We start from the raw sequence: 26,878 nt of genomic DNA, 5'->3' as shown, positions 1-26,878 counted from the left end.
CGACTGCAATTGCGCATCGAAAAAAAAACCCGGTACGGTGGCGACACCAACGTCTACTGTACAATGCACCATGGTACCAAACAAAACTATTCTACAAACAACTTTGCTTTAAGTTCAAAGACATTCCAAGGGTTTGAAATTCAGGGGGTTAAAACACGTCCAAATCTTTCACCCCTGTACAAAGGCTACAAATATAGTAGGAGACGCATGTGCGTCTTCTCCACCACCACAGCACAAGAGCGCAACCACCACCGACCACGCCGGAGCCGTGCATTGCGCCGACCCCTCCTCCCTCCCTTGGCCTTCCCCCCCTCATGCGCGCCACCACCACCGCCCGCATTTATTAGCCACCTCCTCCTCTCCTCCCCCGCTCTCGCTTTCTCTCTCTTTCTCTCATCCATCGACGCCACCCGCTCCCGCGCCGCGCGTCGCATACGGTACGGACCGCCACCTCCCTCTCTGCCTCCCCCCTTCTCTGATCGACGCCGGCAGGCTGCGTCGCCTGAGGTGAGCCGCGTGGCCTTCTCCGCCTCGTGGTTGCGGGAGCCTCGCCGCCCAGCCTCCTGCAATGCGATTGCGTGCTGGGTGTTCGCTTGTTTCTCCGGCCCAGATCGGTTCTGACTGAAGGCGAGAATGGCAGAAAATGGTGCCATCGCCTCTCTTCCGGATCACAGCTTCCGCTGTCCTTTGTTTCGGTTTCCATGCATTGTTGCCTCCCTCGGTTCTAGATTGGGTGGGAACCGAAGAATTTCAACTTGTGATCTAATTTGCGTGGCAAGAGATTTAGTAGCTGAATCGAGCTTGCTCTGAGAAAAATTGGCCTGTTGACTCCCTGATGTGCCAAGGAAAAACATATCATACTCAACAGATCAAATTCTGACCCTCCGCTTGCAGAAGGACAGTGTCCTCTGCAAGTGAGATCTAGGTGCACGTTTTGCTGATTTCCATGTTTTGTCTGTATTGTGTTAGGGGATTTCATAGGTGCAAATCTTATCCCATTTTTTATGCAGAAATGTGCTACCTAGTCCTGTTTTGGCTTTGGATGATTAAGATTTATAGTGGCAACAGATTAGTTAGTGGTACATTCAACTTTATGCAGCGTTCCTTCTCTGTCAATTGCAAGGAAGTGCTTGGAATATACTGCTGCTGTGCTGATCTGAGTTTTCAGTTTTATTTTTACACATAGGGTGGCATTTTTCAACAGAATTCCAGTTTTTGTGCTTTAATTGGTTAACATGATATATTTTTTCATGTGTATATGTACATATAAATTAGTTACGGATGGGCAACAATTGCACACACTGGGACACCGAATTATTGTCATGTTGCTTATGAAAATCGAACTTTCGTGTTCCTGATTACAATGTTTATTTCTTCTTCTCTGTCTGTTTTTTTTTTGCAATCCTAATTCAACATCTTGTGTATAGAGTTTTTTTATGTGATCTTGAGTTAATTTGTGTTCTCCAATTTTTGAACGCAAAATCAGCCATGGTAAATATTATATTTCAATGCAATTCGTGTAATGTTCCCCCTATTTGAATGCTATGACAATTAAGAAATCATTGTGAACTGTGAGAATTAATTTAGCTTCTCCTGTTTGAATGCAATTTGTATCTGCAGCTTCGTTTGATTTATCATCATGTTATCAATTCTGATCCTATTTAGTTACTTTGTTTTTACACAGGATTTCAAAAGTAATCATACAGGGGATATGGCTACGGCATATAAACCTAAGAACATTCTTATTACGGGAGCTGCTGGCTTTATCGCCTCCCATGTCGCAATCCGTATTACCAAGAAGTACCCCGATTACAAGATCGTCGTCCTTGACAAGCTTGACTACTGTTCTAATCTGAAGAACCTGCTCCCTGTGAGCTCTTCACCAAACTTCAAGTTTGTCAAGGGCGACATTGCAAGCGCTGATCTTGTCAACTTCCTTCTTGTCACGGAGAACATTGATACCATAATGCACTTTGCAGCCCAGACTCATGTCGACAATTCATTTGGGAATTCCTTCGAATTTACCAAGAACAACATTTATGGTACCCATGTTCTTCTTGAGGCCTGCAAGATCACTGGACAGATCAAGAGGTTCATCCATGTCAGCACTGATGAGGTCTACGGGGAGACAGATGAGGATGCAGTTGTTGGCAACAAGGAGGCATCACAGCTGCTCCCCACAAACCCATATGCAGCCACCAAAGCTGGAGCAGAGATGCTTGTAATGGCATATGGGAGATCCTATGGCCTGCCGGTTATAACTACTCGAGGAAATAATGTCTATGGCCCTAATCAGTTTCCTGAGAAGCTTATCCCAAAGTTCATTCTCTTGGCCATGAGAGGGGAGCCCCTCCCAATCCATGGTGATGGAACCAATGTCCGTAGCTACCTCTATTGTGAGGATGTTGCAGAGGCATTTGAGGTAATTCTTCATCATGGAGAAGTTGGGCATGTTTATAATATTGGAACAAAGAGAGAGAGGACGGTCATTGATGTGGCAAAAGATGTTTGCAAGCTTTTCAATTTGGAAGCTGACAAAGTTATCATGTTTGTCGAGAACAGACCTTTCAACGATCAGAGGTATTTCTTGGATGATGAGAAGCTCAAGAGCCTTGGATGGGCTGAGCGCACCCCATGGGAGGAAGGCTTGAAGAAGACAATGGAATGGTATGTAGCAAATTCCGATTACTGGGGAGATGTTTCTGGTGCATTGCTGCCTCATCCGAGGACGCTAATGATGCCTGGGTATGAGGGCTCTGAGGAGATTAAAGGAATACTCAGTCAGTTCAATAACATTCAGACAAAGGTGGCTTCAACATCAGATAGTGCTCCGGAAACGCATGCCTTCAAGTTCTTGATATATGGTAGGACAGGATGGATCGGTGGACTTCTTGGAAAAATATGTGAGAAGCAAGGAATTCCATATGAATATGGAAAAGGTCGCTTGCAAGAGCGTTCTTCACTCATCCTGGATATCCAAACTATTAAACCAACACATGTCTTCAATGCTGCTGGTGTTACTGGCAGACCCAATGTTGATTGGTGTGAATCACACAAGCCGGACACCATTCGTACCAATGTCGTGGGCACCCTGACTCTAGCTGATGTGTGTAGGGAGCATGGCTTATTGATGATAAATTATGCCACTGGGTGCATATTTGAATATGATGCATGTCATCCAGAAGGGTCAGGTATCGGCTTCAAAGAGGAGGATACACCAAATTTTACTGGTTCGTTCTACTCGAAGACTAAGGCAATGGTAAGTTGGTAAATGCTTGTTACACTTGTAATGGTTGGTTTTGCTATCTCCAATATTTGTAACATTGTTTTTGCCTTAACTCATAAGTTGGCATTTTGATGTTTCAAATAGTTAATAAGCATTTGGTTCTCTCTGGAAAATGCAGGTTGAGGAGTTATTGAAGGAGTATGAGAACGTCTGCACCCTACGAGTCCGGATGCCAATATCTTCTGACCTCAGCAACCCTCGAAACTTTGTGACAAAGATCAGCCGTTACAACAAGGTGGTGAACATCCCTAACAGCATGACAATATTGGACGAGCTCTTGCCTATCTCAGTGGAGATGGCGAAGAGGAACCTGCGGGGCATTTATAATTTCACCAACCCTGGCGTTGTCAGCCACAACGAGATCCTGGAGATGTACAAGCAGTACATCCACCCCAGCTTCAAGTGGACAAACTTCAACCTTGAGGAGCAGGCCAAGGTTATCATCGCGCCCCGGAGCAACAATGAAATGGATGCAAGCAAGCTGAAGAAGGAGTTCCCCGAGCTGCTGTCGATCAAGGACTCGTTGATCAAGTATGTCTTCGAGCCTAATCAGAAGCTGCCCATAAACTGAAGAGACAGCGCAGTCGATACTATAGAAAATACAGCAACCATTATAAGCAAGCATGTAGGGGCTCATTCATTGCAAACGATTCGTTAGAATGTTTATTCATCATACTTAGCAGCATATCTCCACTATAGGTTGATCCACAGCTGAATAGAGGATACATGGCAGTCTGTTGATGGCAACATGGTGAGTGCCCAATTTGTTGTAGAGGCCTATCACTTAGGAGTTGAAATGTTTGGTCCAGTGTGTACCACCACTTTTGTTCTGTCAGGAATGATTCTCCACTCTTTAATCTGCTGGCTCCTATCAATTTAAAGCTCCTTCCAGTTGTTTATCTGAAGAATTCATCCTTAGTAAAAGGGGAAAACCCCAAGATTTTAATATGTGTAACTTGTACACTGAGAGCACTTGGCTGTCCCTTCCCTTCTGTTCCCTTTAGATTATTCTCCCACCCAGCAGCTTATGTAAAATGATTATGCTGCCACTTCCTGTGCTGTGTTGCCTAATGACATGATGACAGAGTCCACAGATTCTGCCGATCCATGTTCATGTTTCAGAAGAGAAGGTTGCTAAAGGCGCAGAAGATACTTGGAGTGCAGGCAACAACTTGTTCTGTTCGATCTAGGCCTGTGCCGGTTACTGATAGCAACCATCATGTGGAGACGGGCTGCATGTCGACAGATCTTGCAAGACACTCAATCTCTTGAATATGTTATCTCGGGGGCTCCAGATGTATGTATGATAAAGTAGGATATAGCGTGATTGCACGAGCAATTGTTGGTTGTACAAGTTGAAAGTTGGGAAGGTGATTGCTGGCTCCTTTGATGTTAAGTAATATAAGGCGGTCACCAGTTTTTTTTCTTTCACTCGTGAAACCGAGCTATATGCAGATAAACTGTGGTGGCTGCAAAATGGAGCCTTTCATCTACCCTGATCTCACAAGCGCCAACCTGATCGATTTTTCGGACAGATCAAATGCATTCACTTCAGAAAAAGGACAGTACGAACAAAGTTTGTACGTTCTTCGCATGTAATAGATAACACATACAAGTGCCTGAACGTTACACATCCAAGTGCCCTGAACACCAAACATCTTTGGACATAAATGCTGGTTCAAAAATCAAGATTATGGCAGTCTTCACATCATTCCATTCTATACCCGTCTCTTGAGTCATTTTCTTCCAAATACTAGCCTTTCTTCAATTTCGAAAATTATCATGCAGATTACAGTTCTGTGTACTGAATTTATGCCCAGATACTAATGCAGACAAAGAAGTCAGACAAGGAACACTTAAACCGGATACTACCCTGACTTAGAAGAACAACTTACTCTCATACATTTAAGTTTTTCTTGGGTACAAAATACAATATATGATTACGAGAACCAATCGAACTGTTCATCACATCATAATAACAAATCAAACATTAGATGGTACAACATATTTTACCTTCTGTTCCCTCATTCTGCATCTCCACTCTAGACACAGACCCGAGTACCAGAGTGGTAGGATGCCAGCTCTTACAAAGACCGGTGCTTGTCTCCATCCCAGTAAAAATTGAAGCAAAATGCTTCACTAAAGACATGGGCCAAAATGAAATATAACAGTTCTTTCTACAAGTAAAACAACGTTCTGCATCCTAGACTAAAATTATGGAGATTAACTCTTTGGCCTTAGAAGAATAATGTGGATATTCCCATAGCCAAGCACCCGAATGATACCCAAGGGCTCAATCGCTCACCTGATAAAGACAAACATGAGAAATGCTCAATTCTGATTTCTTAACAAATAAATGGACTGCACAATTCTGTGAATGAGTACCCTGAAATCATTCCACAAAAAGAATAAACATCAACCATGTGTAGTCGTGCAACCAGAAAGCAACATTTTGTGCTATAAAAAAGGTACTAACTACTGTCCTTTCCTTTCTGTATTGGTGTGGACTGTGGATGATCTTAAATACATACCTTTGCTCATTATTTTTATTTAAAAAACAGATTGGAAAAAAGACAAGTGCGCTAAGAAAATTATGGTTACAAACTTTAAAAGATACTTCACAGGATAAATCCAAAATACTTTACATGTGTCTAATTTGGTTTCAGTCAAGTCAGTAAACAGCAATAGATATTCTTAAACTAAGCCAAGACCTATCTTAATGAAATGACACGCAGCTCTCCTGCGTTGTTCGAGAAAAAAAATAAACTAAGCCAAGACAATAAAAAAGATGCCTGGAATTTCTAGGAAAAAATGAAACGATTCAAACATATGGGTTTAGTCCAAAATAATAATAAAATTGCTCAGCTAAATACTTTCAATGTGCCAGCACCATCAGCCTGACACTAGCATTTCAAATTTTGATATATTGACAAATTATCAAAGAATTGAGCACTGGCATCATCAACAAGCTGGCAATATGTGAACATGTCAGCAACATCTGTCAAAATAGGCAACAGGCATCACATGCCAGGACAGTGATCATGCCAATGCCACACCTAAAATAAATGGCAATGCTACAGACTAATGATCATTAGTAATGCTGGGCTCAAGACATTATTCCTATGTGCTCAGAGACTCCCATCCACTGTCAGGAGGAAGACTTGGTTATTATCGACAGTATGCTACAGTGCAAGATGAAGAATATTCAATGCCTTGCTCATCTCAGGTTCCTGCAGACTGATAAAGAAGCCTTCTGAAGGGAAGATGCAGCAGTTTGCCAAAAAAGTGGCTGATCACCTGTCCAGTTGAAAGGCATCCTTGTTATCCCATCCATGGACATTGATCAGTTGGTGCTTAAGGCCATTGATAAACTAATAATGGGTTTCCTTTGGAAGGGATAGTACCAAGCCAAGGATGGTAAGTTGGTAACCATCTTGTTTATTGGCCAAGGGTTTATCGGCTGATTGAGTATGGAGGGTTTGGCATCCATGATCTGCTGACCCTTGGTTGGCTCTCCAATTACAATGGTTACGGCTAAAAAAAACAGAACTATCTAGGCCTTGGGCTGGACTACAAGTGCATCAGAATGCCAAGGCATTGTTTGCTATGGCTACGGTGAATGCTGGTCAGTAACAGTCTTCACAGACAGACTATATGAATTGGCACCACAGCTAGATGCATTGGTGCCTTGCTGATCTATTTAGCTGCGGACTGTGGGACAAGCGCTGACTGACAGCCACTGGGTGATGGACATCATGAGCACTTCATCAGTAGGGGCTTTGGTTGCATATCTCCATGTTCAGTATCTGATGGGACAGTCCTACAGAAAGGTGTACCTGATCAGCATGATTGGAAACCTTCAAGTTCAGGAGTTTACTCTAGCAAGTCAGCCTACAGTGCCTTCTTCATTTAATCGATCAAGTCTGTGCTGTGGATGTGAATTTGGAAATCTGGGGTACCCGTATGGTGCAGAGTTTCTGTGTGGTTCGCTACAGTGCCTTCCTCACCCAGCTTGCTGTCTTCTATGTAATGAAGCCAAGGAAACCATCCAGCACCTGTTAGTATTTTCTAAAGGTGGTGGCACCATTCGCTCAAGAGTGTTCACAAAGAGCATAGAAATGATTTGGAATCGCTCTCCTCCTGCAGCTGATGTGGTGCGACACGCCTGCTACCAAGGGCCCCTGAACTGATTGGATACGAGGCTACAAACTGCTACTAGGTACCAAATCTAGCAGCAAAGAGCCAAATATACGCTACTAGGGTCTAGGGGTTATGTACTTATGTGGCAGGAAATGGTCATAAGAACAATGAAAAGAAATTTGCATATTTTACTTTTGAGCCAGAAGCAGGGCAAGATGCATACCTATCCTGGCAGCTTTCCAAAAGAAACCACGGAATCTGTCATTAGAGATTATGTGGGTAAGTATGAATATAAGAAAATCCGATAACTATGATTAACAATGTAGACATGGTTATCCCTTCTAGGTCCTACGTTTGCTCTAAATTTGTGGGATCCAGGCCTTTCAAATCGAAGAAAAAAAATGAGAGCTAATTGTTTAAATGTACAATGGGCACTAATGGTTTCATGAAACAGGACAACAACTGGCAATATTTGATAAAATTTATGAAGGTCAAGTTCATCATCTTTGACAAAAATGAGGCTTGCTTTATTCACATGTACATATCAACTGAAGTTGGTTAAATCCTTGTGCAGAAATTGGCCTTACAAAAAATTGGGGGAAATTGTCAAAACGAAACATTTGCACAGATTTACAACATCCAACTCCTTTTGACTCACCAAAGGTATAGTGCAAAATAGTAGAATAAATTTTAGATCCTGTGCAGTCTGCAACTGCAAATAGCCAAATACCTTAGGAGTACTATAAACATCAGACCTCTACACCTGGGTAAAAAAAAAGCTTCGCAGTTCTCTCATGGTAAGGCTCAGCCTTATGAGAGGTTTCAACTAACTTGAATCAGCTCATGGTTGGGCATCTGACGGCGTTTGCAGTTTGAAACTAGAATGCATAGACCCAACCTACAGCAACCATGCGGCTATATCCTTCACACTGATTTTGACTGTCCAATTATTTACCTTAAAAAAACTACAGTTGGGCGAGCGCACAAGATGGAACCCCCCAAATTCTTTGCGATTCGGTAAGCTAGCCACGGAAGAAAGAAATTTACCCGGTGCGGTCGTTGAGGATGGCCGGGAACTGCATCTTGATGTAGGTACAGGTGCAGATCACCAGCAACACCACGGTCAGGAAGGAGTTGAAGTTGAACAGCGCCGACTTGCAAAATCAGACAAGGGAACGTGAGCTGGATTGCGGGAGACTCATGGGAAGGGACGCAGAGCTCGGGATGGATCTTTACCATGGTGCTCGCCTCCCTCCTTCCCAGTCGCTGGGGTTCTACCACCGGCGAAGCGAGACGAGGTGGCGGGGGAAGCAGAAATCTGGATCTAGGGGCGTGAGGAGGAACTGTGGGAAGCGGAAACGAACGCCAGCATTGGACCGTGTCTGCCCCCAATTTTTTTCAATAGAATAAAAATAGGTAAATATTCTGAGATTAAATTAAAATATAAAAAAACTAGTTTCAAATTGTAGATGGTTTTGGCTTTTCTATATTCATAGGTTTTGTTATTCAGCTAAATATATATTATGCCTAGATACATATTAAAAACTATGCATCTAAAAAATTCAAAACGATCTACAATTTAAAACGGAGGCTATCAATCTTTTTTAACAAGTCCATTTTTTACTCTGTTCTAACCTGAACTCAATCAAAAATTGAAAAGTTTCATGTTAAACTATTAAAACGGATAACTTATATTAATTTAATGCTGAGAGCATGAGACTGGTAAATTTATAGATAATTTGACATGCTAACTACCTAAGGGTTTATAACTTTCCTGCTTTTCTCTTCCTCTCCTTTGAAGGTCATGATCTATGACCCTCTGCCCTATAATCCATAGTGACCATTGTAGTTGAGAGTATTTAAATATTTAATGTAAAATCTAACATGAGTCCATCGCATGATTCATAGCTCGTGGAGACTGCCATCCTAGAGATCATCGTCGATGGATGATGTGTGATCCTAGAGACCAAAGAGCGAAACCTTATAGAGGTGTTTTGGTGATCGTATAGATGGAGACGCTCCCATAAACGTGCACACACTCACCCTATAAATATAGGGATGCAACTCCACCTCTATGAACACTTATGAGATACTGGCTTGACAGATCTTGAGATTGATGAAGTTACCATAAACACCTTCCTGCCATGTCACCTACAATTGAATAGCATTGTTAATTCCTTGAATAAATAAATAATGTGATTACTCGTGCTGTCAAACATTCAAATCTGGTGGCCCAGTTTCTCCCTAAGGAAGCTGTTTGCTAAAGACTACAGAGCTAAATCTCATAGTAGCATATTCGAAAAACCGTCACCAAAGCCTCATCTTGGGTGCCAGCTAACCATGGCTCAGACATGAAAACTTATATAGTTATGCTGCTTGAAATATTTCACATTACGTTTCATACTCAACAAATAGATTTATAATCTACTTAATATGGATGGAGTTTGGCGAAGGCTTCTCAAAAATAAGTACTTAAGCGTAGATCTCTAAACAAGTTATTGGAAAACCAAGCGATTCTCATGTGAAGGTCAAAAATGATTTTTTATAGTTGGGCTTTTTCAGGTTAATGATGGAGTCGAAACCTTCTTCTAGAAAGATATTTGTTTAGGGACCACACCACTACAATCATAATTTCGCTATCTTTTCTCATGTGGTGAGACGAAAAATGCAACTAGAGCAATAGAGCTAATCAAAGTTACGAGTACAACTCTTCTAAATATGTCATTCCATAGACCAATCCTTGAGGAAAAATTAAATGCATGGAACCATTTAGTAGCAAAATTGGTTCATGCACATTTGGCCAGTGAACGTGACTTAATTATTTAAATGGAAGATTATCTCCCGATTCAACGTACGAGCAAACAATATATAAAGTCATTTCGTTCCCCTAGATGATGGGGTGGATGGTTTCACCATGAAGTGAATCTAGAAAAAGGTGTCCTCCTCACTCCACAAACCTCCAGGCAAGTCTTGGACCTCATTATTGAGGTGGGCGGTGATGAGCCTATCATTACATGTTTGAGTCCATTAATAGGTGAGGAGTTGAGTTTGTCCGTTGAGTCCATTACAACGGACAAACTATAAGTTGCTACCCCAAACATGATGAGGTTCTTCACGTTGGATACATGCACGGTTTGCAACAAACATTATTTCTTGGCTTCCTTGTTGCTTATTTCCAAATCTGCTGAACACTGAGACCTGTAAATCCAGCTGGTCGGTCATCTTCCTCATGGCGGTTTAAGCACCATGTCGTGTACATATTTCATTAAGAGGGGAAGAATTAGAGTAATGCAACTTCGAGAAAGTCCGTGAAGAACAAAGTTACAAGCCAACCGTATAAACGGTGGCGTACGATCTAGCACAACAACAACAAGAAAGCAACCCACAACGCACCACCACCCAACTAAACGACTAGAGACAACTGATAGATAGTGGATACAAAGAGATACACCATGGCTACCCACTAAGAATACCAAAATGATCAAACAACAACCGGTCAACCGAGATAGATTTCAAAGGACAAAGCAAGACGATGCCTCTAAGGAGGGAATGATACCAAGTATCCAATCATCATCCATCCGTCCACGGAGTGTATCGAGTTTTCACCGACAAAGCCAAAGCAATGGGGTGACCTCGGCAACGCCCCCAAGCAGGGTAAACTATGCCTATATATGGGAGCATCAGCACGTTCAAATGGCGAGCAAAACTTTCACTCACAATACCCGAGCCAACTTGAGAAAACGTCCCACGAGGACCAAGCAGGAGACATGCAGAAGATGGTTACCATAAGTAGTTCTCATGGATGCTTATTTGTCTAATTGTAAGAAAGGAAGAAAGTTATTTGATGGAAAATGGAGGGTGAAAGAAACTAATGGGAGAACATGCTAGACCCTGGTTGGAATGTAATAATTTCATATGATAACAACAGTGAAGCCGCTCGATGCAGTTATGTGCAATTACTAACTCCTAAATCCTTAAAACATAAGGCAGGATAGTACAATGAGTTGCAGTTTATACCACCAATATCAAGACCCACATGGAAACACATATGTCGATCATAATCAATGCTCTAACAAGTTATCATAGCAAGATTATGATGTTTATTGCTAAGCATCCGAGGATTTTTCAGGTAAATGGAAAAGAAAATAGTTTTGTCCAAAGATCAGCCACGTGAACATACTTCAAAATATGTCTATTATTTATTTGTTGCCCAACATGCTGCTGCACTTGCTTGCTCCGCTTACTTCTTTTTTGGATTAAAAAGATGATGGATTTTCTGCTTCAGCTGCAATAGAAGCCAACTTACGCATGAGACAATATGAGAAACTTTAGTGCCAGGAGAACATGATGTGGTTTTTGTAAGTTCTAATGATCCACAAAGTTGTAAGGAAGTACACGGCATGATGATATGGGAGGCAAATAAAAATCACTCCAACCTAGTCAAGTTTAAGCTGTTTAAAACTATACTTACTATCTATTTAAAACTAAAATTTGTTTAAATGAAACAAGTACCCAAAACTGAAAAAAAAAATAAATGAAACAAGTACCCGAAACTGTGATATAGACAGTGACCACTAAATGAAGTAAGATTTCAAATGAAAACAATGACTAACTATTGAAGGTTTTCAGCTATCCTAACTAATGTTCTACTTTTTGCACTATAATTGTTGTCACTATTGTTGACCTGTTCTTTCTATTGTTACTCACTTGTTTGGGCGTGAAGGGGCCTGCAGCCTAGTGGTTGCAGAGACCTTAGTAGCACCCCAGGTTCTGGGTTCGAATCCCCATGGCAGCGAATTTTAGGTTGGGTAAATAAAATAGTCACTCGGGTGAACCGACATGTGGTGGACGGGTCCTCATGTAAGGGGGTGGTCATGTGGGTTGGGCCTTAAAGCATGGGTCAAGGCTCGAACCACAAGGGGTGGCATCATTTCCGAGCACCTCATATTACTTCCAGGGCATACGATAGTTTGATTATCTGTGGACGATTTCTTTCTCGTTCAATGCCCTTTTTCAATGGTCTCGAAGATAGAAATTTTGCATTTTTATCTATGGGGTCACAACCAAGGTCGTGGTAAATCCACGAATTTCATTCAATTTATTTTTCTTACACTATAGAAATAAAGAAATAAATATTTGAATTCAGCATTATTCCATGATTCCTATTTCAAAGCCTCTCTTTTAAGGGAACAATAACCCCTCTTTTCTCATTCGCTCTCTATTGCATGGGTGGAAGAACAAAAATAGGATTCTCCTATGTATGAGGGGACCAACTTTCGTGACTTTTCTCAGCCGAGCTCCGGATGAGCTCTTCTTAATGTAATACTGTGGGGGCGATCTTTCCCCCACCGGTCGAGTTTTTACTCACTTGTTTGGGCTAGTGTCAAATATAGGGTTCAGAAAAAAGTAAGGGGAAACAACTAGCCGTTGCCTTATGATCCTCATCCAAGTTTCTGATGGCAAAACTGCAATTTTACACTTATGCTAATATCTCAATTCTTCAAACCATTTTTTTAAAAGAAGACTAATGAGTATTTAGGCACTAAAAATGCTACATGGTTCGAAACTGTATTAGGAAGTACCTCAACCATTTCTTTCAACTTGGCACATATATCACTGAATTCAGTTCTCACAACAGTCAACGCCATGTTGCACCTGATGATGAAAAAGTACTTCAGTATTTTGTTTAAAATGACTACCATTAGATACCCATGGTAAAAAAAACTTGAGGCAACACACTTCACAAAATCTCATGGGCAATAATATGTCTTTGTGACAATAATAACTTGAGGCAACACACTTCACAAGTTCTTCAGATTTCAAACTATATATTCTTCAATAAAGATAAAATGGGATAAGTAATTAAATCAATTTTCACTTATGTTTGAAAAGGAACATGGAAATGTAATGGTACAAAGTGAAGGCTTATTGTCCCCTTAAAATTTAAAAACACCAGCAACATGACCTGGGCATTTTTTTTAATCATCCTAGGTATATATGATGCTATAGAACAGTAAATTACGCTAACAATTGTATTGAATATTAGAATATGTGACCAGATACTAACCCTTCTCTATCCCTCTTTTCCGAAAAGTGACCGAGCTGCTTGGCACTATTATTTACTCTACAAACACACATGCTACAACGAAGAAAACAAGATAATTATGAGATTGCCAGCATAACACTTTGAGGGAAAGAACATGACAGGTACCAAATCCTTGTTTTATATGTCATGTATGGTAACACACTAAGACTATTAGCACTTTTTCATCCAAAGATGAATTAGATGTTGATCAACAACACTTTGATACGGAAGTGGAGTTATGGGTGCGTGACTCCACTTACAAATTAAGATTAAAATCCTAGTGCACACATTGAAAGTTTAAATGGTTTTGTGCATCCTAAATTAGTGCAAATATAGGGCATTACTCCATTATCTAAAAAATATTTAGGAAACTCTATCATTTGTAATTGGAGAACCTCTCTATAAGGTAGACATAGACATGAATGTGTAAGGGTAGCAAGCTTTGCCATTTTATCAACAAACTATGTTTATGTAATATTGTGCATTTGGGTTTAAATAAGAAGTATGCATTGGTTTAATCAAATGAAATTGTGTACATTAGATTGTGAATTTCAAAGTCAGGAAAAAACTATTTCAGATTCCTTTCATATAACATGAGTAGAACCTAAAAATGCACTTTTGAATAAGTAAGCTGGATATTCGTTTATAGTGTGAAGGGGGGGAGTTTGTAGTAGTCTTCTAGTTTTGGCCCATATGGGTGGACTTAGAGCAGTGGAATTAATCGACTTTGTAGTTTAAGTATGTCACACCTCAGGATTTCTATTTTGGGTTGTGAATAGATAACATTAAATAAAGTAAATGGTTTTATTAATTTATCTAAAAATTTCCAACCTGGACGGCTAACTTTTCCTAATATGACCATATGGAAAAAAAAATACAAGTAAGACTAAATAAAGACTCGGCCGAGGACTGAAAGAATTTGACCACTAACAAACCAAATCGAGCTAAACTAAGATCTGATCGTATTTTTGAAAACAATTTTAGCTCTCACTTTTCAGTCAAAGACACCTATAGAAAATTGAATTTAACACTTTTATAAAATATTATTTTATTTTAATTGAACTGTTACTTATTAACTAAAGGTTGGAAATTTTGAGAAAAATGATAAGTTATTTATTTTATTTGATGTTAGATATTCACAACCCAAAATAATAATTTTGGGGTATGGCAATTCATTATAGCTTATAAATCTTTGTGATACAAAGGCAACACCTTCGAGTTAACCATTTGATATGAAGCATGGATGAAAGTTTAAGATAAATGCTATTTATAAATAGGATTTCTATATGTGGGAACTAGGTGAAAAACAGTAGACCAATAAGACAGTTGTCAATAGGTTGGGGTTATGATTGGAGAGAAAGTACTTGATAGTCATCACTCCGATACCATATAAAATACACAATTTATTCTAAGATCAAAATGGGTCAAAGGCTAGATATACATATGCACGTCTTTGTTTAAATACACATAGCAAATATATATCTAAGCCCTAAACCCTACAAATACCTAAGGTACTTGTAAGAACAAAAGAAATATTATCGACAATTGTTATGCAAGTATAGAAAAGGGAACACGATATACCTTGCACTACTCCCAGTGAGTTTATATATACATTTTTCTATCTTCTCCCAATCTATAGTTAGCTGCTTACTACAGAATAAAACACAACAATTAAATCATACCATACAAAATAATACAAAATGTAGGGATGCACGTGATCAAACATACTTACAACAAGGTTATGAGCTCAGAGATAACTATATCACTAGTTTCACAGAAGGCATTAATAAGCTCAGAGATAAAGTTTGGTGCCGTGTTGTCCTAATACTTCTCTACTTCCTTGAAATAATCATCCAAGAAACCCTAGATTGCTAGCAAACAATCAAATCTCACACAAAACATTGAATTCTAGCCCATTAGCCTATGTGACATACTAAATTTGTTTAATTGGAAAGGCATATCAAGTTGGTAGAAAGAGATATGACCGTACCTTCGAGAATAGTTCACACCTTAGGTTATCCCATTGACTCATAAGCATGCGTGCCATGTTTGAACCTGAAAGTAGAAGGATTAGAAAATATGTAAGAGAAGAGGGAGGTGAGGGATAGAGTCAGAATACTAATCTTGAAAAGATTCTAAAATGAAGGATGAAAATGTGTACTTGCCTTTTTTTTATTCTCTACATATAAATTGGGAAATGTAATCATCAACTACTATTTTCTAGATCAACAATACAACGACATATTGTTTATTATTAAGGTTGTTAGTTTTAGATGTATCCCTTTCCTCTAACCATAGGTAAATAATTTGTATTAGTCATGGATATGCAAGTGGTGGGGGCTGAGCTCGTTCTTCCACTCCCTCCCCTTTATTGTCTCTCCATTGATGCATCAAGTGTAGGGGAGCGAGAGACATTCCCCCTTCTCCTTCCCAAACCCGTCCTCTAGATCCGTCCCTGGTTTATATCAATCTTTTGGTTGAAATAAAACAAAACTAGACCCCCTCATACGAAACAAGAACTTTCTTCTTCAAAGTTTCCCCTTATACATCTATTGAGCTAGAGTAAGACACTACATATATGTATAGAAAAAATGTAACAAATAAGTAAATGGATGGTTATCTATAGATATACAACAATTACGAGCAAATAAACACATAAAGTAGCTAGATCTACAATGAACAAACACTAATATACCTTAACACAACATTTATGCTACAAAAGAGTTTTATTTCATACCGTTGTTAAGGAGAAGAAAACCAAAGATGGAAATAGAAGGAAGAAGTTGGGATCCCCTACGTTGATGTTGTTACCCTATCCTACTCCAAAAGACAAACATCAGATCTATTGTTCCAAAAACTTATTATGCAATGAAGGGATGGATGAAGCGGATGTACCTGGTGGTAAATCGTTGCCAATAAGTTGCTTGATGATGATCGATTGAAAAGGGTGATCACCAATGAAAATTCACATAGCCATCTCTTCACTCTAAGTATTCAGGACTAGGAAAGAAAGGGGAAGGGAAAAAAGAATAGCACAATGAGTCACTTGCATCCTACTAGTTTGGTATTTGTAGAGTTAGTAGGTTTGTATCCCTCTTTTCTTCCTTGGGTCAGTTTCGTTGACCCAATCAAAAGTCAATATAGTTCTTTCCATCTTTAGTCGGTTGCATCTACCAGCTACACACATTGATGAGACAACACTGGGGCCATCCTTTACGCGTATCCCTTCCTTTGCATTTATTGCAAAAGGTATTTAAATATGCTTAGCCTACCCAACTTGCTTGGACTGAAAGGCTATGTTGTTGTTGTATTTAAATATGCTTTGGTCAAAGCTTCATCAATTGAAGTATTGATCCAGAGAGTGTGCCATGAATCATATAAGCAACCATCAGAGCATTTAATAAAAAGGAAGTGGACACAACTGCACCAATGATAAAAAAAATAGAAATATTGTTAAATTAACAAAAGGACTCCACTAATAAAAAAAACTTACTTCTTATCATCTTGGAGGTGAAATGTTGACACATAGTTTCTATTTGAATATATTTATAAATCATAATAAATTTATGAGATTATAAAAGGAACCTTCATGACAAATCTTTCACTGCATCGAAAGTAGTTAGAAAAGAAGATAATGAACGAATGGCTAAAAATGAATGCAACGATAGCGTACCTCTTGGATGATGCAACGGTTGTGGCCAATGACCATGGCAACACTAGGCTGACCTCTCGAAAGATGCAATGGTCATGATCGAGGCAAGGCAACATTACTCCACCAAGATGCGGCAAGGCACATCGTTTTTTATTCCTCTTATGCACAAAAATTGAATATGTAGTCTAGTACTAACGTCTAACAATCAAGTAAGCAAGATTCAAGTTGCAAGAACATATGTAATCTAGTCTACTACTAACAATCAGTACGAATGTATTAGATCTATCCGAGAGAGAACTCATATAGAGTAAAGTATAAATATGCATATATATGTTGCAGTTCTGTAGCAAGAAAACAAGCAAAACATGATTCTCATTCAAATCATATTTGAATCTTCACCTATGATCTGTCCCTCGAGTATTGACTGTCATGCTAGGCCCCAGATCCAATCATGATCCTATAGTTTTGCGTGAGAGCTTTCAAGACCATAACCACAAAGAGCTCTCTAAGGAAGACATCAAAGCACAAGTCTAGCTATCGTGATAAACCCGTTATGTAGTTCTAGTCACCATGATTAGAAAAGGCACACTAATAATCTACATCGATAATATGTTGGAATAAGCATGATTATGATAATATAAAATATAGAACAGGGCATATAGATCGATATTGAATCATTATACAAAGTTACATTGATATGACCAATATTCTTCACAAAATCACCACTGACGAGATATCGACTCCTAGCTAGCTCTAAAACTTAGCATGAATCTTCATGGTAGGGTAACCACAGTGACTAAAATCTAGTCTAAGCTAACCTCTGAACAATCACACGGCCCTCGACTCTATGTGGATTCCATTTGGGGTCGAGGATGGACCTATTTATACCTTGGGGATGCCATGTCACAAATGGAAGGTACACCCCTGCTTGAAATGCACTGGCTCCACCCGGTCCAAGGTGGTGAGCCAACTGGCAAACCTTCCTTTGGGGCACTGTACTATATGACATGGCACTAATATAGTCAAAAAGTTCAGCACTTAGTTGTTTGCATTTGATTCTGCACCTTATGCCATGGTGGCACAGAACGAGAACCTTTAAACAGCAGAGGATTTGAAAATTGTTTTGCAACATAAATCTTTAATTTCTGAACTTGTCATAGATAAGATCATTTGAAAAAAAAATAATAGTCATGCTTGATTGATGCGTGAAAATGGATATGCAGCATTGAGATTTTATAACAGTTGTAATGCTGATCAATATGCGAGAGATATTTAGAAAAAACTGAGTATCAACTAAGTAAAAACTTACATATGCCATTAGATGCTAAATATGGTAAAAATTACTACCTCCGCCCCAAATTATAGGTCGCTTTGAACTTTCTATATTCATAGATATTATTATGCATCTAGACATAGGGTATATTTAAGTGCATGATAAAATCTATGAATCTAAAAAAGCTAAAACGATCATTAATTTAGAATGGAGGAAGTAGTTGTTACCATCACCTTGATATAGAACCATTATTTTTATCCACAAAGAAAATATATTCAAGGACTAGCAAGATGTATAGAGTGACATGGAGGGCGAATTGAGCGTAGCTTAGCTGGTAAGATTCCTTGTGGTGGAACTTGCCCTATGTTTGTATTGTGTGATTCGCAAAAAATAGAGTGGCATGGAGGGTATTTAGGTGGAAATTCCAGAAACATGTCACAGCTCACAATAATTTGAGAGCATATAATATATAATTCAGAGATGTTGTAATTCGTTAAGTACAAATATTATCTAATATCTAGTATACGTACAACCGTTTCAGGTTACCGATGTCAAAATCACATGGGTGAAAAAAGGTTTGTGAGCTCGAGTGGCCGAAGCACTAGCTACTAATTACAAGAGGACAGGCTCTGAGCTCGCCAACTACGCCTCCCCGTACGCACTTGCTCGCCTCTCCTCGTCTCCTGCGGCGCCAAAACTTCTTCCAGCCTCACTCTCGCTAACCTCTCCATTGCCACAGCCGCCGCGGCGCCTGACCCGGCCGATGGAGTTCGACTTCGACTCCCCCGACGGCGGCGACGCCTGGCTGCTCGACGCCATGGCCACGTCGCTCCACTTCTCGGCCGCGTCCCCGCCGCTGCCGCCGCCGTGGCCCTGCGGCGACCCGCACCACCCCTCCGTGCCGCTGGACACGGCCGCCCTGCAGGACGACGCCCCGGGCGCGCGCGCCGGTGAGGTTTCTCTCCGCCATTGATTTCGCCGCCGTCCCTTTCTTCTTCACTGCGCCGTGCGGACGGAACGGGGCGATCCGGCCGATGGCGCCCTGTGTGATCGCCACCGCGATCCGGTGTCTAGATTCGATTGCTCGTACGATACGCCGGCGATTAGCGCAAGAATCTCGCGACAGCGACGGCATCTTGTATTGTTTCGGCTTTGATTACCAATTCGCGCTCGCTGGTTGGTGCCAAGAAGGCAGCTTTTGTCATTGACTTTTGGCGTGGTGCGGTGTGCTCTGGTTGGCGTTCGGAGTTTTCTATGCGCTTGTGGTCAAAATGGTTGGTTGCTAACTGGATTCCACTACGAGGCGCCTGGGTCCAGCACTTGTTTTAGAATGCCTTCTTGGCCATTAGCTGTTGGTAGATTTGCATGGTGGGTTCTGACGGCTTGTCCTTGTCTGCACTAGAATCGGCCTATCTGGGGCAGTCATCAACCCGGCATCGCCTGGGCGCATGAACTTGATTGTCTTTCATGGTAGGGTCCAGTGCTAGATTTTCAGTATATTGAACATGAAAGCAATTTGATGAACTTGTGCTGCTAAAGAAAAATTGTGATGATATTTCCATTGCATGGTTGTGTTTGCTTGACTTAGTAATAATTGGTAGAATGGTATTTGAAGTCATTTGCATCTTACTATTACTAATTGGAGGCTCCTTTTGAAACCTCCAGGTGAAGCCACCTAGACTTTCTAGGTGGACACTCTAGAAAAAGAGAGAAATCCTAGAAATTTTCAAAAAAAAGCAAAACATCGACCATCAATCGATAGATTCAAATCATCATAGTCATTGGATCTATTATATTTTTAAAAAATTACCCACTTATGCCATTATAAAAATAGCCTAAAGTAACCCCTGAATCTATATATAAATTACCCACCTCTGCCATTATATAAAATAAACTAAAGTAACCCCTCATCTTCATCAAAATTACCCACTTATGCCATTATAAATAATATTTAAAATAACCCCTTAATTTGCAACTGAATTGCCCACCACTATTACTTAAAAAACTTAAAGTAACCTGTTAAATTTGCATCTATGTTACCCACACATGCCATTATTAAAAATAACATGATAACCCTGCGTTTGAATCAAATAACCTTAATTAAAAATATACAGCAATGTATAATTCTAAATCGTCTATATCTTGCATTATTGGTATACGATATAATAATTAAGGTCTATACGCATGATGTGTGTCACCATTTATAAAGATATAAAGGAAGTGATGAGAATATAGATTTCCATGTTAAAATTATATCTCAAACTTAGGGTTCATTAAATAAATTCAAGCGCATACCTGCAATTCAAAGTGAAAAGTTAAAGATTATAAATGTGGATGAAAATATTGTAGAGTAATTACTAACTAAAATCTATCACAATTGGATGAAGATAATAAGTATATATCTATGTAAGTATTGTATTTGAATATTTAACAAACAAGAGGTAGCTTATGGTAATAGTTTTGTAGCAATGTAGTCTCATTTTTTTCCATTGGAGACTCCGCATTAGTTCCCATGAGACAAGCTAGGAAAAAGAGATAAATTCTTATAAAAATCAAAAACATCAAAAACCAATCCGGTAAACTCTAATAATCATAGCCATAGATCTATTATATTTTTTAAAAAGTTACCTACAACTATTATTGTGAAAATATTCAAAAATGAGCTCTAAACCTATATCTGAGCTCAGCTATTATAAAAAAATAATCTAAAGTAACCCCATAATATTCATCCAATTTACTAATACATATCATTATAAAGTATAACTTAAAATATCATTCTAAAATTTAATTTATGTTACCCACGTATGTTATTATTAAATAACCTAAAGTAAACACCTAAATATTAATCTAATTATCTTCATGTGCATCATATAGAAATATCAAAAAGTAAACTAATATATGATTGTAAATTACCTATTTATGTCATTATTAATATAAAAATACTAAGTTAAAGTATATACACATAATGAATGTCACCATTTAGACTATTTATACATGTATGTGAGGAATCGATGAAAAATATTGATTTGTATGCTAAACATAATGTATGGAGGATTGGAGGCGCGATACAAAATGGAAAAAGTATGAATATGGATGAAAAAGTGCATAGAGTAATTATTAATTAAAAATCAATCACAACTGGACAAAGATAGGTATATATTTATATAAGTATTATGTTGAAGTATTGAAAAAATAAGAGAGTAGTAGATAATCAATTTTGATTATTAGCTAGGAGTTTAATTTCTAAATAATTTTTAAATACAATAGCTTCTAAGAACATTAGTCCGTGCAGGAGCACGGATTGATGGACTAGTTTATGTAACTGGGAGCAGCTACTGCTCTTGCACAATTTTTATTATTTAATATTGACAATATTTAATTGTCTTCTTGCATGTAGGGAAATCTGAAATAACCAAGAAAGGCGAACCTATCAATGGTAAATGCCAGGTTCATCTTTCCATGGTTGATGATTATTCTCATAGCTCTTATTTCTTGAAGGAAAAGCTCACATTAGCTCTGAGGTACTTCAAGGACTCTACCAATCAGCATTTGTTGGTTCAGGTTTGGGTGCCTATCAGGAAAGGGGATCGCTACATGCTAAGTACTTCAGGGCAGCCCTTTGTGCTTGATAAACGGAGTATCGGACTTCTTCAGTATAGGGCTGTGTCCATTATGTATATGTTTTCTGTGGATGGGAACAATGTCAAAGACTTGGGACTACCTGGGCGCGTATACAAGCAGGGAGTACCTGAATGGACACCCAATGTGCAGTACTACAGCATTACCGAATATGCACGGCTTAACCATGCAATAAGTTACAATGTTCATGGTACTGTTGCCTTACCTGTGTTTGATCCTTCCACGAAGTCATGCATTGCTGTTGTTGAACTTATAATGACATCAAAGAAAGTAAACTATGCAAATGAGGTTGGTAAAGTCTGCAAAGCTCTTGAGGTTAGCTCACTTTTCCTTCTACGACTACAAACTTTCAGCTTGTAAGCATTCAGATAAAATCGATATTGCTGAAATATGCTGCATCTGAGTAATAAATTTCCCATTATCTGCAGGCCGTGAGTCTTAAAAGCACTGAAGTTGTGGAACATCCATATGTTCAGGTAATAATAGTTCAACAACTTCAATTTAACTAATCATTTTTCTTGTTGTATTTTGAATGCTAAACTTCTCTCTTTTCTTCTACTCAGATATGTAATGAAGGTCATCATGCTGCTCTTGTAGAGATGTTGGAAGTCCTGACAGTAATTGGTGAAGAGCTCAAACTGCCCTTAGCTCAGACTTGGGTGCCTTGCAAATACCAAAATTCACTGGTACCTTGTGGTGGTGTGAAGAAGAGTTGCTTCAATATTCATGGAAGTTGTGCCCAAGAATTATGCATATCAACTAGTGATGTTGCGTTTCAGGTTATTGATGCTCATATGTGGGGATTCCGAGATGCATGTGTAGAGCACCACCTGCAGAAAGGACAAGGAGTTTCCGGAAAGGCATTCATCCTACATAGGCCTTGCTTTTGCAAAGACGTGACTAGATTCTCTAAAATGGAATATCCCCTTGTGCATTATGCTCGTATGTTTGGATTAGCTGGGTGTTTTTCAGTATGCCTGCAAAGTGCTTATACTGGAAATGATGATTATGTACTAGAGTTTTTCCTGCCACCTGATTGCAGAAAAGATGATGAGCAAAAGGTTCTTTTGGAGTCCATCTTAGCTCTGCTGACACAGCATCTTCATAGTTTACATTTAGCCACTGATGAAGGCTCTAGTGAAGAACTTCAAGTCAGTGCTATCACTGTAATCAATAACGATGTACAACATCTGAACTTTGAAGGTGGCATTCATGCATCGCATGAGAGCAAAACGAATGGAATCCTTGGGCCTGACAGCCAGAAAAGAATAGTTTCAACGGAATATGAAATGTGGCTATCACCTGAAAATGACACCAAATGCAATGGCAAATTATTTGTTGGACCAAAAGGTGGCTGTACCTCAGATTCTTTGTTGCCTGACAACAATAGCAAACATCAAGTAAGGAGACGAGGAAAAGCAGAAAAAACATTCAGTTTGGAAGTTATTCAACATTATTTTACTGGAAGCTTGAAGAATGCAGCAAAAAGCCTTGGAGGTATGTATAGTTTGAAGTTTTGTAATCTTTCAAGAGATATTGACTGCCACATTCACTACATGCCTGCATGGAAAATTATAATTTTACATATTGTTTATACACTCTGCAGCTCATTCATTGAAATTGTGAATATCTCCATATTTTTGTTCACGTGTAAGTCTTTGGGGAGGTTTTAGCGTAGTTTGCATGCAAGTACAGTAGATGCAGACGTGCTTTTAATTATGACAATGAAATTGAGAGCTGGTATATATTGTATATTCTCTTTTGCTCATGATTATAAACTAGTCTGTGTCTATTTTGTGTAAACCTTATCTTCCATCACTTATTCTTTCATCTATCCGATGTTAGTTCCTCCGCATGCCATGATAACAAACAACAATGTAAACTCTTAAACATTGTTATTTGTTTATTTTCTTTTTGACAGTATGTCCTACAACTATGAAGCGCATCTGCAGGCAACATGGTATTTCTCGCTGGCCATCTCGGCAAATCAGCAAGGTTAACCGTTCTATTTCAAAATTAAAGAAGGTGATTGAATCTGTTGAAGGATCGGAGAGTGGATTTACTCTCACATCTATCACGGGTCCTCTTCCAGTTCCTTTCAGTCCATCCAATCCTATCAATATAAAGAACGGACAGCAAACCGAGGTTATTGACCTTTCCATCCCTTCTGTTCAAGAAAACAGAGGTTCGTCCTTGCAAAGTAAGTTATTAGAGAATGATGATCGCCTAGGCATGGCCATTCCTCAGCAAAGCTTTCTGGCTAATCTCAGCAGACAGATTGAACGGGAGAAAGCTTCAAACTTGAGAAGTTCTTCTGGAGAACCTAGCACGCATTCAGGGACGTCAGAAGAATCCTGCCTTGGTAGCCCTGCAAACAAGACGTTTGTTTCAACACTCATGGAACCACAACAAAACATGTGGAAACCAGATAGCTTCACACAAGAGTTATTTCAAACACAGGACCTGCTGCTTCCAGGACTGTTTGTTAACGGTTCAGGAAGCTCTGAAAATTGCAAGAACCACATCACAGATGCAGTTAACGAACCTTCTGTAGTCCCTCTTGGCAGTCTTATGTCTGCAGATAATTCAGGGATAGTAACAGTAAAGGCACGCTACAAGGAAGACCTTTTAAGGTTTCGGTTCCCATGTTCTGCAAGTATTATTGATTTGAAAGATGAGGTGGCCAAACGGATACAGGCAGATGTTGGTGTCTTTGATATCAAGTATCTTGATGATGATCATGAATGGGTGAAGCTGACATGTGATGCTGACTTAGAAGAGTGCATGGAGATCTCCCGGCTATCTGGTAGCAACGTTTTGAGGCTGTTGGTCACTGACATTGCTCCGATCCTTGGTAGTTCTTGTGGGAGCACTGGATGATTTTTGAAGGTTTATGAATTAGCATAATATAATGCAGTGGCCTAATTCAGTTATATTTAGGCTAGCTGCTTCAGTTCTTGGATAAATCACTATTTTTCCTCCTTTTGCAGGTATTTCTCATTTTGTGTAGGGAAATCAAGGATATAAATCATTTGAGGTAGTATGTACAAAGATAAGGTTGATGTAGCATATATCTAATTGATGTTTAGACCTTTCCTGGGTGCTTATATGGTATACGGTTGGTACCAAACAAAATCATGAAAATATTATTGCTGGAATGTTTAAATAACATTGAAATAGTTGTGTTGCATCTTGAAAGACTTATTTTTGTACTCATTAAGTTTGTTTTAGATTGTAACTAGCTCATTGTTCAGCTTTTAAGTCGTTCTGTTCACCTTGGAACTGGAAGGAATGGCAAATACTATAGAAGTTTCGCTTTGGAGTGCTACAAGAGATGCATAGACGCCTCCTTCAGTGACGAGGGAGAAACCTTTTCGGGGTTACGTTTGTTTGCCCAAAAGAAAACCAGTAGCTCGTTAGTCCCTTTCGTTCCAACAGCCTAGACACAACTGCAGAAGAAATCACAGGAGAATTCGTTTGTATCACCACCAATGCCAACAAAACTGCAGGTCCTAAACATTTTCTCACGTTGCCCAACTGTCATGGTACCAAGACGTTGACATGGGAGCGAGGTAGTATCTGCAGCATGGGCAGCACAAGGCACAAGTTAAGGCAAAGTCGCTTACCGGCAAAACCTGCTCCCCAGATCGTAGGTTTCCTGCTCTTTTCCTGCCTTCCACGCAGCTGAACCACCAGAACTACTGGAAGCAACCGGTGCAGCTATTTAACGTCGCCACACAAAACTTCGTGGGGGTTCCCCTTATTAGCAGTAACTGTCAGTCACTACTCTGGTATACACCAGGTAGCATACTCGGAGAAGGGCTGCGAGATGGTGAAGCTGCACCGGCTCATCTCCATCGTGCTCCGGCTGGCCGCAGCGGGAGCCGCGGCGGCGGCGGCGATAATCATGGTGATCAGCCATGAGACCGCCACCTTCTTCGGCATAGAGATGGAAGCCAAGTACTCCTACACTCCATCATTTGTGTAAGTAATCGAGCTCTTCTTGCTCTGGACTTGATGACTGAACATCTCTTGGCAGTTAGTTTCTAGTGCTGTTGAAGTGATTGAGTTAATGTTCATGATAGCGTGTTTGATCACATTCAGCTTCTTCGTGGTGGCATTCGCTGTGGCTTCCGCCTACAGCCTGCTCGTCCTCCTCGTGCGGCCAGGGAGCACCGTCTCCAGACTAGTGCTCCTGACCGACGTGGTAAGCAGTTACAATTTACAAACCATGTAGTGTAGTCTTGGTGTGGCTCCAGTGGTTGTCCATGAACTGAATGCATGGAACGCATGGTGCAGATCGTGGGGATGCTTCTCACAGGCGCGGTGGCTGCCACCGGAGCGATATCGGACGTGGGGAAGAACGGCAACGCGCACGCCGGGTGGCTGCCCATCTGCGCGCAGGTGCAGGCCTACTGCGGCCACGTGGCGGGGGCGCTCATCTCCGGCTTCGTCTCGCTCGTCGTCTACTTCCTCATCATCATGTACTCCCTCCACGCCGTGGCGGAGCCCATGTGCTCCTGCCATTAGAAGAGCCACCCCATCCTTGGTGGTGCCCAAGATATACGTTGTCCGTTTATAAGCCCTAGTAATTTTGTTTAGGCATTGTTTTGAGATATGTTTAATTTCGTCATCTTCATTTCGTATGTGATCGCTCGTTCCCCGTTTCAGAGTATTCAGGCATTCAGCTAGCTGTGCCAAAGTTCTTCTCTTTTGTCATGTGTTTCATTGGAAATTTGAAGAGAAAATGTTCTAAGATGTTTCAGGGGACTTATCTGATCCGCTGTCGCTGTGATGCTTTCA

General features: G+C 40.0%; 3 protein-coding genes across 5 annotated transcripts; all 3 read left to right on the top strand.

The window, feature by feature from the left end:
• The first annotated feature begins 206 nt into the window (after positions 1-206).
• LOC101768755 (trifunctional UDP-glucose 4,6-dehydratase/UDP-4-keto-6-deoxy-D-glucose 3,5-epimerase/UDP-4-keto-L-rhamnose-reductase RHM1) lies at positions 207-4,234 on the top strand. Its single transcript, XM_004960628.4, has 3 exons — positions 207-437; positions 1,685-3,259; positions 3,405-4,234. Exons 2-3 carry the CDS (start codon positions 1,712-1,714, stop codon positions 3,855-3,857), a joined length of 2,001 nt encoding a protein of 666 aa, XP_004960685.1. The 5' UTR covers positions 207-437; positions 1,685-1,711; the 3' UTR covers positions 3,858-4,234.
• Positions 4,235-18,925: 14,691 nt separating this feature from the next.
• LOC101767815 (protein NLP3) lies at positions 18,926-25,265 on the top strand. Of its 3 annotated transcripts, none has more exons than XM_004960626.3 (6): positions 18,926-19,386; positions 21,834-22,390; positions 22,504-22,551; positions 22,639-22,761; positions 22,855-23,572; positions 23,997-25,265. In XM_004960626.3, the coding sequence occupies exons 1-6, from the start codon at positions 19,200-19,202 to the stop codon at positions 24,953-24,955; spliced, it is 2,592 nt and encodes an 863-aa protein (XP_004960683.1). In that variant the 5' UTR covers positions 18,926-19,199; the 3' UTR covers positions 24,956-25,265. The 3 variants fall into 3 exon arrangements, with proteins under 3 accessions (XP_004960683.1, XP_004960682.1, XP_022680494.1); XM_022824759.1 differs by having other exon boundaries at positions 19,309-19,386; positions 21,834-21,872; positions 21,935-22,390; positions 22,639-23,572; XM_004960625.3 differs by having other exon boundaries at positions 18,927-19,386; positions 22,639-23,572.
• Positions 25,266-25,810: 545 nt separating this feature from the next.
• On the top strand, positions 25,811-26,849 carry LOC101767415 (CASP-like protein 1C1). The gene is made up of 3 exons (XM_004960624.3): positions 25,811-26,059; positions 26,180-26,282; positions 26,375-26,849. Exons 1-3 carry the CDS (start codon positions 25,905-25,907, stop codon positions 26,603-26,605), a joined length of 489 nt encoding a protein of 162 aa, XP_004960681.1. The 5' UTR covers positions 25,811-25,904; the 3' UTR covers positions 26,606-26,849.
• The last annotated feature ends 29 nt before the right edge of the window (positions 26,850-26,878 follow it).

This window comes from Setaria italica, chromosome III, assembly GCF_000263155.2.
Source record: "Setaria italica strain Yugu1 chromosome III, Setaria_italica_v2.0, whole genome shotgun sequence".
NCBI lineage: Eukaryota > Viridiplantae > Streptophyta > Magnoliopsida > Poales > Poaceae > Setaria > Setaria italica.
Note: the sequence above shows the minus strand (reverse complement) of the source record. Positions and strands in the feature narration are given on the sequence as shown.

Excerpts from the sequence above, each read along its gene's own strand:
- LOC101768755 (XM_004960628.4), top strand. The coding sequence starts at position 1,712 with ATGGCTACGGCATATAAACCTAAGAACATTCTTATTACGGGAGCTGCT. Across the intron at positions 3,260-3,404 it reads ACTCGAAGACTAAGGCAATG|GTTGAGGAGTTATTGAAGGA; the intron begins GTAAGTTGGTAA and ends TGGAAAATGCAG.
- LOC101767815 (XM_004960625.3), top strand. The coding sequence starts at position 19,200 with ATGGAGTTCGACTTCGACTCCCCCGACGGCGGCGACGCCTGGCTGCTC. Across the intron at positions 19,387-21,833 it reads CGCCCCGGGCGCGCGCGCCG|GGAAATCTGAAATAACCAAG; the intron begins GTGAGGTTTCTC and ends TCTTGCATGTAG. Across the intron at positions 22,552-22,638 it reads TGGAACATCCATATGTTCAG|ATATGTAATGAAGGTCATCA; the intron begins GTAATAATAGTT and ends TCTTCTACTCAG.
- LOC101767415 (XM_004960624.3), top strand. The coding sequence starts at position 25,905 with ATGGTGAAGCTGCACCGGCTCATCTCCATCGTGCTCCGGCTGGCCGCA. Across the intron at positions 26,060-26,179 it reads TCCTACACTCCATCATTTGT|CTTCTTCGTGGTGGCATTCG; the intron begins GTAAGTAATCGA and ends GATCACATTCAG. Across the intron at positions 26,283-26,374 it reads TAGTGCTCCTGACCGACGTG|ATCGTGGGGATGCTTCTCAC; the intron begins GTAAGCAGTTAC and ends CGCATGGTGCAG.